Consider the following 10,110-nt stretch of genomic DNA (forward strand, 5'->3'; position numbering starts at 1 on the left):
TTTCGACCAATATTCAAGTGATGCAATTAATTTTCGTTTTGCTTTTAATTTAAGCAATTTATTAATGAGCTTTCGCATTTTGTATTTATTGCTAAAAATGCATTAAAATTTGAGAGATTATTTATATTTGCCATTAACTGACAAATTTTACTAATTGCGTTGGCACATTAATAAAGTAATGCAACAAAAGCAACAACCAAATATTTTCCTCCATAAATTATTTAATATACATACATATATGTAAAATTTTTGGTTTTTTTTTATTTCTGTTTTTGTTTTTGGTTGTTTTATTTTTTTTTTTTTTTGGAGTGTGGCTGAATGTTGTTGGTATTGTTGTTGTCGTTGGTCTGATGATGGGCAAAATGCAGTCTAATTGCTGGTAAACATTAAATCAAAGGAATGCCATTCCGACGACTCGACTGTGTCTGCGTATGCCATAAATTTGCATCAATGGTAGAGCACCAATAGCCCCCACCTCCCAGCTCCCCCCGCATACGACATCTCCCTGTTATTTCTCTGTTCGCTTGGTTTCTAGCCCCTCTCTCTCTCTCTATCTCTCTCTTCCTTTTTCTCACCCAGTGTGCAGGCATTATAATTTAAATGGACTTTGCGAAAAAGCAATTATATGAAATTAAATTTTGTGTGTACATGTACATGTATGGATGAGTATGTGCATGTGCGTGTATGTGTGTGTGTTTGTGTACTCGGCTTAATCCTGGCGCTGAGCTGCATGCATAGTTCATGTTATCCTGTTCTCCTCCTTCCTTTACTCTCATCCTCTGCTCGTTTCTACTTTATGCTCTGATGTAAAAGTGCGTGCCGCCGCATCAACAGGCTCGCTTTTTGCCACCATCGTCGACACCTCCAAGCCGAGACGCACAGACAGAAGGACACAGGGACGAACGGGGACGGACTGACAGTGAGACAATGAGTCTGCTGTTGGTCAACGGAATGAACATTTATGGTACTTTCCATATGAATATGAATTGCGGTTGCGTTAAGTGGCATCCAAAGAGACATACACACACACAGAGAGAGGGAGAAAGAGAGAAAGAGAGGAAGAGACAAAGGCGTCACAATCAGGCAAGAGTTTATTACCCATTACTAGTACAAGTAAATCAGTTCATTATGTTTAACAAAATGTTTTTTTTACTGCTTACTACATTATATAATGCAATTCGAGTCGGAAATTCTAATTTTAGGCAAGGCGTAGACCATGAAAATGAATTGCTCAATTCATTTAAGCCTCATATTCTTCATCATTTTTCTATAGATGCCATATTCTAAATCATTTCAACAGAAAGCTTGAAAAGTTTAATAAACTAGAACTGAATCTTAATGTCCTGAAAGTTTAGACAATTGTGAGTCCATCCATCTACTTACCTCTAACAATTAATTGTACATATATTTACATACTAGCCCCCCCCCAAAATGAAACAATTTTTGCATTTATACCAAAAAGTTCAATTGTTGAAATAAATTTGTTTATTATTGTTGCTTGACTTGTTCTCTTTCTTTCTTATTCTTCAATTCTTATATCGTTTTTCGTGTTTTTTCTTTTGTTTTTATATTATTATTCTCTATATCTTTATCTCTCACTGACACACACTTTTTGCGATTATTTAATTATAATAATAATCGGAAAAAAAAATTATTCGACTTACATACTAAATAATGGGCCATGCTTTCATTTTATCATCATCTAAAACGAAATGATTAACAAATAGGACAAATACAAATACAAAAAAAAAAAAAAACTTGCACAATTTTTTGCATATTATTTTTTTTTTATTAATATTATTTAGATTTTGTGTTTTTTGTTTTCCATATATATATATATTTATTTTCATTTTTTGCTGTTGCGAATGTTGTTGGTTTTTTTCGTATATATATATATGTATATATATATATTTTTGTATATATATAAATTGTTATTAATTGCATAAATGGCATTTTTAGGAACACAAAAATATCTTATAAAGTATCTTATGCTGCTTCATCCTTCGTTGTTTGTGTATTGCTGGGAGTGTGTGTGAATCTGTGTGTGAATCTGCGTGTGTATGTGTTTGTGTGTGTTAGTATGAAAGTGGGAGGAGTAGGCGAATGAAAAGTGATTAAACTTTAAATTGTATTTTACTTGCGTACTTATTATTTTTGTTTTGTTTTTTTCTTAAAGGAGCTTGAAAAATTGGGTATTTTGTTTGGTTTTTGTTTTTGTTTTTTTTTTGGCTTTGCTTGGCTTGGCTGGCTATTCCCTTGCAATAGAAGGACATTGTACATTTTCTCTAGCTATTTGTCATCTATGGAAGACGACAATGTATAACTAGATATATATTTATTCAATCTGTTTTAACTATTTCAATCTCTCTGGAAAACATTTTGTTTTGAAAAGCTGTGAAGATTTCATTGAAATTCAATTGCCATTTGTTGAATTTCTTTGAATCTTTTTTGGGATACAATTTAAGATTTGAGTTGGAATTTTGTAATTCACTTTTTAATCCATTTTGCCATCTCTTGCAAGAGTATAAACAACTTCGGCTGGGCCAAAGTTTTTTGTTTCGCTTCCTTTTTTGGTTTTCTTATGGTTGATTTTGCCAAGGCACTGCTTAATTGAGATCGATTTAAACAAATTTTCATTCAGCCTTTTATGTCCTTTGGCAATAATTATTAAATTTGGGTCAAAGTTTCTTTTTGTTTGTGGCCTTTTTTTGAATGAAGATTGTTTGAGAGTTTTTGAATCGATCCCAAATAAGTCGTGCATATACATATAAAGTCCTGGTTTTTCATATACATACATAGGTATATAACATACACATACATACATATATGTATATTCTTTTGTTTCATTTGTTTGCTGCTGTAATTCGATTTTAAATTTAGCTTATCGAGCGAGAAAAAAAAACTATTTGATTTCTGTTTTATTGTATAATTTAAATGCTAGTAAATATTCGTTATTTAGTATCTCTCTGATGTTTTTTTTAAGCTTTGCCGCTTCTTCTTCACTTTAGTTTCCTTTTTTTTTCTGTTCGTTTTTCTTTCTTTATTTGTTTTACGCTTTTTTTTTTTTGGTATTTGCTTTTTTTTATATGTATATTGTTGTTGTTTTTTTTCGCTTTTTCTGTTAAATTCTGTGAAACATTTTTTATGCGCTTTTAATTTATTTGCAGTTGTAAATACAATGCAGATATATATATATAGATATATATATATATATATATATATATATATATCCTATATATATGTACATATATATATTATATATATATACATATATAGATGTGTATGTATGTATATGTACAATATTATTTATTCATGTGTATTTGGTTGTTTGTTTTAAAAATATTTCATCTCCCTTTCTCTCTCTCTCTCTCTCTGTCTCCGTCGGTCAGTCCATTGGTCTCGGTATGGATCTCTCTTTGCCTCTCTGTTGTCCGTTGTCCTGGTTTTCAATCAACAATAATATTGCTGCTGCTGTTGCTGGTGCTTCTGGTTCTGTTTCTGGTTCGCCTTTTGTTATTTTAATGGCAGGCCATTAAATAATTTCATTAAATGCTTTGTATGAGCAGCCAGCGATACAACATAATAATATTAATAATAATAAATGCAGAGCAACAAAATGAACAAATACAACGAAAACAAAAAAAAAGGTCAGCTTTTTGTTTGTTTTCTGGCTGGTTATTATTATTATTTTTTTGCTCATGAATTTACTGCAGTTGGTTAAAATTGTGGGAATATCCTTAATGAAATGGGTAAACATAAGCAGCAACTAACAAAAAAAAAATAACACTAAAACAAATGCAATCTATAAACTATATAAATTAATTTATTTATATAGGAAATAAAACATAAAATGTAAAGTAAAAAATTGTCATATATTTCTTTCTTGTCTCGAGTATGCTGTCTCTCTCTCTTTGTCTCTCTCTCTGTCTCTCATCTATGGTCTCTGCAGTTCGTCAGATTGCTTTTTTATGCTGTATTATTAATTTTTTTTTGTTTGTTTCTTTTCTTTTCTTCTCCTTTTTTTTAACGTTTTGTTGCGGTTGGTTTCGAGCTTAATTGTTATCAAGTGCAGGCCATGGACTGCCTCTGCTCATCATTATCGCATTTTCATTCATTGTACACGTCTGTGAATGATTTACTATCAATTCATGTATTTATAAACAGATATATGTGCAAACATATATCTTTGCAATTCGTCGTTGAGCTGTCAGACATTTAATATTATTATGATGATTTATTTGAAATGTACAAATATTTTTTTAAAACATTTTTTGCGCTACTTTCTTTTTATTTTGTTTGTTTGCTAAGGATTTTTTAAACCATTTTCGTTTTGAGGCTAACTCCAAAGCCGAATTCACACAATAATTTTGCAAATTTGTATTTTCCATTTGTATTTGTATTTGTATTAGCATTTAGTTGCTGGTTCTCTCTCAGCTTGAGGACAAATCAATCTTTAGAAGAGATTACGTTTTGCAAATGTATTGGTCAAATAAGTTTGTTCAATTACTATTATTATTATGATTATTTGAACTTGGCTTTAGGCCACAGAGACACACAGATAGACAGAGAGAGAGAGAGAGAGAGAGAGAAAGAGAAAGGATAATGAGAGCAAGGGAGAGAGAGAGTGAAAGTCAGTCAGGCAAATGACAAATATTTAAGACTTTTGTCAAATTTTGTTTTATGTTAAATCTTCTAATATCGGTCTCTCTCTCTCACATTTCGAATAAATAAAATCGTTTTTCATTTCCAATTAAACATTCATCATAATTCTTTGCTTTTTATTTGTTTTAAATCTTTTATATATATCGTATGTATCGGTATCTATGTACAGGCCCTAGATTTATTTTATATATTATATATATATGTATATAAATATTTTAAATATATATTATCTTTGACAAAAAAAAATTGTGTTTAATTAATTAAGTTAGGTGTTAGTAGTTTAGTTTTAGTTGTAGTTTTTAGTTTTTGTTTTTTGTTTTTTTTTTTACAATCATAAAATGATAGTTTTTTGTTTTTGCTTAGAGTGTTTTTTGTTGTTGTTGTTGTTGGGTTGGATTTTTCTTTCTCGTTTTGTTTTTTGTTTTCGTTTGCTCTATTTACATACATTTTGATAATCAATAATTTAAATATATATATATATATTTCAACTAAAAGTATCAGTCTGTTTTGAACCAAGAATTAATTTATGCTTTATAATTATGTATTTTATGTTTTGGTTTTTTTTTTTTCTTTTTTTTTTTGCTTGTTTTTTAATAGTATAATTACGCCCACAGATCATGCAGAGGCGGCTTGTCGAGGGGCATATCATTAAGACTCAAATTCGATTCGTAGTGCGTTAATTCGGGTTGACGACTATTATTTGAGCTGCTGCTCATGGTGGCGCTACTTTGGGTGACACTCTCTTCGCCACCATTGGCCAAATGTCCACCACAACCGCAGAGCAGATCATCTTGAGCTGCGGCTGTGGCATGACAATTGCATGATTTGATGAGATTGATGCCACCGCCGCCGCCGCCTCCACCTCCAACTCCAAGTCCAACTCCTCCTCCTCCTCCTCCAGTTGTGGGCGGCAGTAAAGTCAGTGGTTGTTGTGGCGGCTGCACAAAATTCGAACTAAAACTGGTGGGCAGACCAGCCGATGAGGCGCCGCCAATATGTGATGATGATGGCGGCATTAATATTCCAGATTTGGTTGTTGTATTCGAGTTGTAGTTCATTTTTGTAGTTCCTCCAGCTGCTGCTACTGGCAAATAGCTGGGCACCGCATACTCATGATGACTGCGACGCTGTGATTCCAATGTCTTGGCCATGCCCATATCCCGATCACGTTGCTCTCGCTGTTGCTGTTGCTTTTTATGGCTCAGCTGATTCATGGTATTAAATTTACAGGCAGCTGCTGCTGCCGATGCCGATGTCGGTATGGGACGATAGCAACTGCGTACCGTTTGGGAGCATTCATTGATGGTGGCATAGTTATTGACGGCTGCCGCACAATCGGCATAGATCCGGCCATTTGCCGGTCCCATATTGATGGCCGAATTCCTTGACTTATTATTCGATGCCGGCAGGGCGAGACGAAGTTTCTGCCAGAATTTCTTATCGTCCCATTCGATGCAGGTAGATGTGCGTAGATAGTGTCGCATATCCAAGTCTATATCCCGTTGCGGCAAATCACCATAGAGAATGAATACAACACGCTTGCGACGCTTCACTAGCTCATGCAGGGCCGACTTGTATTCGAAACGGGTCCATTCGTTGTATAGGAAATTCTTTGATAGCACCAAAACGAATTGTTTGGCACTTTCGGCTGCCTCGATTAGAGCATCAGTTATGTAGGCATTCACATTGACATCCCTGTAGTGTAGACACAAACGATAGCCCATCTCACTTTCCAAATTCATGGCCAGAATTTGATTGACAAAATGCTCATCCTGCAGACTATAAGCGAAGTATGCATCATACGGACGATCCTTATCGAGACGTGGCGTGGCACCAGCAAAATACAAACTCCACCACATTTTCAACTCATGGCGATAGCAGAACAGGGCGAATATCAAACCAAAGAATGCCACAAAAGCGCATGTGGCAATGAGGAGCAAGGGCAGCAATCCCTCAATCTCTGTCGTATGCATATAATGGGCGACACCATCCCGTAAAGTGCATTTGGTGCCATTCTTTTCCCTTAGCACGCTGGTGGCATTATTATAGATGCAACTGACCTGCGAGGCATCAACAATACGCTCCGTATGCTGGGCCAAATAAGTACGAAAACGTGACAAATAGGAACATTCGCAGCTCCATTGATTCGATGAGAGTGAGATTTCCACTAGATACGGATTCGATGACAATTGCCAGACCTCAAAATGTATTAAACGATTATTATCCAGACGTAGTACCTCTAGTTTTCTTAGCATTTGAAAACTACCATTGGCAATGGTCTCCAAACGATTCGATTGCAAATACAATTCACGTAAATTTTCCAAATAATTAAATTCCTGTCCCTCCAGTGTAACCAAATGATTATCCTCCAAATGGAGAATCATTAAACGTTTCAAGCCACTGAATGTATTATTATAGATATGGGCCACATTCGAGTTATTGGCATAAAGAACAGCTAGATTTTTACGTCCCAAAAATGAATGTCCAGCCAATTCGACAAAATTATTACCATCAATATACAGCTCAGTGGTATCCATGGGAACACGTCGTGGCATCTGGGTATACGATGCACCCGAGCATTCCACAATATTGGTGGACCAGGTTTGATCATGGAAACAGGTGCAATTGGTGGGGCAGGTCATCTCACAGTCGCAGGCATCGAATTCACAGCAATGACAGACAGCAAAACAATGCGTCTTGTAGGTGCAAAGGAAATGCTTGGCTTCTGCCTCAATTAATGATACATAGGCACGTTCTCGATTGTTCAGCAATTTGCAATAGATACTCTCCAGATCCATTATCCTTGGGTATTGTCTCGATGTCAGATGATTGATTTTCTGCAGCCAATCGATATTGCAATCACAAATGAATGGATTGCCACCAATATAGAACTCTGGCAGTGCACGATGTTCACTCACTGCCGAAATTCTTAGAGATTTGACATCCAAAGTAGTCAATTGATTGGCATACAAATCAACACGAGTTAGATTCATTTTATGCATAAAAGTATCCGCTTCCACCGAATTGATTAGATTATCATTGAGAAATAATAGCTCTATGGAATTTGGTATGGAATGGGGTGAAATGCGTTGAATTTGATTGAAACTCACATCGAGTGTCTGCAGTCTTAGCTCCTTGGCCAGGCCGAAACGATTGTTTAGATGACTCAAATGATTCTTGTGCAAATCCAGCCATTGTAGGGTATTCGGAATTTGACCATAATCGAAACTCTCCAAACGATTATCAGAGATATTTAGCCATAGCAATGAGGGCATATTGCTAAATAAATTATTGATATCACTCAAATCGTTGCCATCCAAACGTATGGCCTGTATACTCGATGTCATCTCAAAGGCTCCCGGTTCAATGAACGATAAACGATTTCTAGCCAAATTCAAAATCTGTAAGCTTGGCAAATCTCGAAACGTTGACATTGTAATGTTCTCCAGATAGTTGCCAATTAAACGCAAACCATAGAGATTATGCAATCCCTTGAAGGCAGTGTCCTCCATCATGGCAATCATATTCTCACCCAAATCAACAGTACGCAAATGTCTCATGTTACGTAATGCCAATGGAATGGTCTTCAATTGATTACCATTCAAATTGAGATCCTGCAAAGCACTGCAATTTCTCAATGCCTCCGGATGCAGACCAATCAATTCATTATTATCCAATGAGAGTAGAGATAGCACATATAAACCATTCAATGCATAGGCATCCAAATATTTCAACTTATTGTGACTGAGCAGCAGCGTATGTAGATTATTCATGGGGGCAAATGTATCGGCTGCAATATTCTCCAATTGATTGTGACGCAAATTAAGTATCTGCAGTGTATACAAGTCACTAAAGATTTCCGGCTCAAGTTTTGATAGCTTATTATGCGATAAATTCAATAAAACCAAACGTATTAGACCCACAAATGTATTGCGATCAATCCATGTTGAGGTTATTTGATTCATTGACAAATCCAAAGCCTGTAGTTGATCCAAATTCGAAAAGAGTTGTGGATTTAGAACACTTATCGAATTATTTTGCAAATAGACTTCTTGTATGGTTTTCGCTTGCTCCTTAAACAATTCGGTAGGCAATGCCACAATTTTATTCGATGAGAGATTAAGAATTTGTAGATTTTTCAAGCCACTCAACGCTTTGTCGGCAATCATCGATATGCCATTATTATTAACAGCCAACACCCTAAGGCGACGCAGTGTGCCAAAACCCTGAGCTGGCAACACTACAAAATCATTGTGACTCACATCCAATAGTTCCAAATCCAATGAGCAACTTGTGTATGCCTTACGTTGCGTTGACGTTTCCATGCCCAGATCCATATCCTTAGTGCTGTGCTCACGAAAACCCAATTCATTGACATCCTGCAAACGATTCTCACTCATATTCAATGATGCCAACGAGGAGAGCGAACAGAAGAGATTATCCGGCAATGACCAAATATTATTTGAACTCAAATCCAGACGTTCCAATTGTTTTGTTACACCAAATGCATCGGCCTCGATTTCAAAATTCAGCGATGGCCACAGCGTATTGTGAGTGCGTAAGGTCAAGTTCCTTAATTGCTCTAGGCCATCGAGTACCTGTCGCCCCAATTTGCCCAGCTTGCAATATTGTATCGATAATTGCTGTAGCCTATTCAAATGGGCAAACGATTGTGATTCCAAATGGCTTTTGGCCATAATCTCATCATTGCACAATATATGCAATGCCACCGTATGCTCTGAGGGTATCACACTAAAATTTGTTGTGTCAAATTCACTATTCACCGTCCGTAGATTACATGTCAGGGCAATGGCCGCTGCCGAAGATCCAGCATTTGTGGCAGGCATAAAATGACAATCATCGGGGGCATCGTATAACGCATCGCCACCGAATCCATTGATGCCACCAGCACCGCCATTTCCACTCAATGGCCTCAATACTCTTGCTGGCTGCTGCATAAGTTGATTATTTGATACGCCAGCCTCACCCATTATGGCATTTGAATGGGTTTGCTGCTGCTGTTGATGTTTGCTGGCCAGTCGCGTTTGCTCCTGCTGCAATTGATGTTGCTGCTGCTGTTGCAGCTGTTGTTGTTGCTGCTCCTCCTGGCTAACAGACTGCACAATGACAACTGGAGACAAGCAGGCGTATAGCACCAATAGATAACCAAATGGTAACAACATTTTGGTTTCTTTTTCGTTTCTTTCAGTTACTTTCGATGGGCGTGTGTGTGTAGGTTAAACCGAATGAAAATTAAACAAAAACAAAAAAAAAAATATTGTGGCACACTACCAACAATAATAATAAAAAAAATTTATAGTATCAATTGTTCATTTTTACAACTTTTCAACTTTTTCTATATCTTTAGCCACATTTTCGTTGCGTTTCGTGTTTGTGTGTGTGTGTGTGTTGGTTGTTTTTTTGGTGCGATTTTCGTTTGGACACACT

General features: G+C 36.0%; 1 protein-coding gene across 1 annotated transcript; it reads right to left on the reverse strand.

Annotated features, from left to right (window-relative positions):
* Nucleotides 1-5,127: 5,127 nt before the first annotated feature.
* Nucleotides 5,128-9,869, reverse strand: LOC6645764 (toll-like receptor 6). The gene has a single exon (XM_023177711.2). The coding sequence runs from the start codon at nucleotides 9,843-9,845 to the stop codon at nucleotides 5,265-5,267; it is 4,581 nt and encodes a 1,526-aa protein (XP_023033479.1). The 5' UTR covers nucleotides 9,846-9,869; the 3' UTR covers nucleotides 5,128-5,264.
* Between the last annotated feature and the right edge of the window lie 241 nt (nucleotides 9,870-10,110).

This window comes from Drosophila willistoni, assembly GCF_018902025.1.
Source record: "Drosophila willistoni isolate 14030-0811.24 chromosome XR unlocalized genomic scaffold, UCI_dwil_1.1 Seg8, whole genome shotgun sequence".
NCBI classification, from domain to species: domain Eukaryota; kingdom Metazoa; phylum Arthropoda; class Insecta; order Diptera; family Drosophilidae; genus Drosophila; species Drosophila willistoni.

Bases quoted from the DNA above. Each gene is read 5' to 3' on its own strand.
- LOC6645764 (XM_023177711.2), bottom strand. From the start codon at position 9,845: ATGTTGTTACCATTTGGTTATCTATTGGTGCTATACGCCTGCTTGTCT.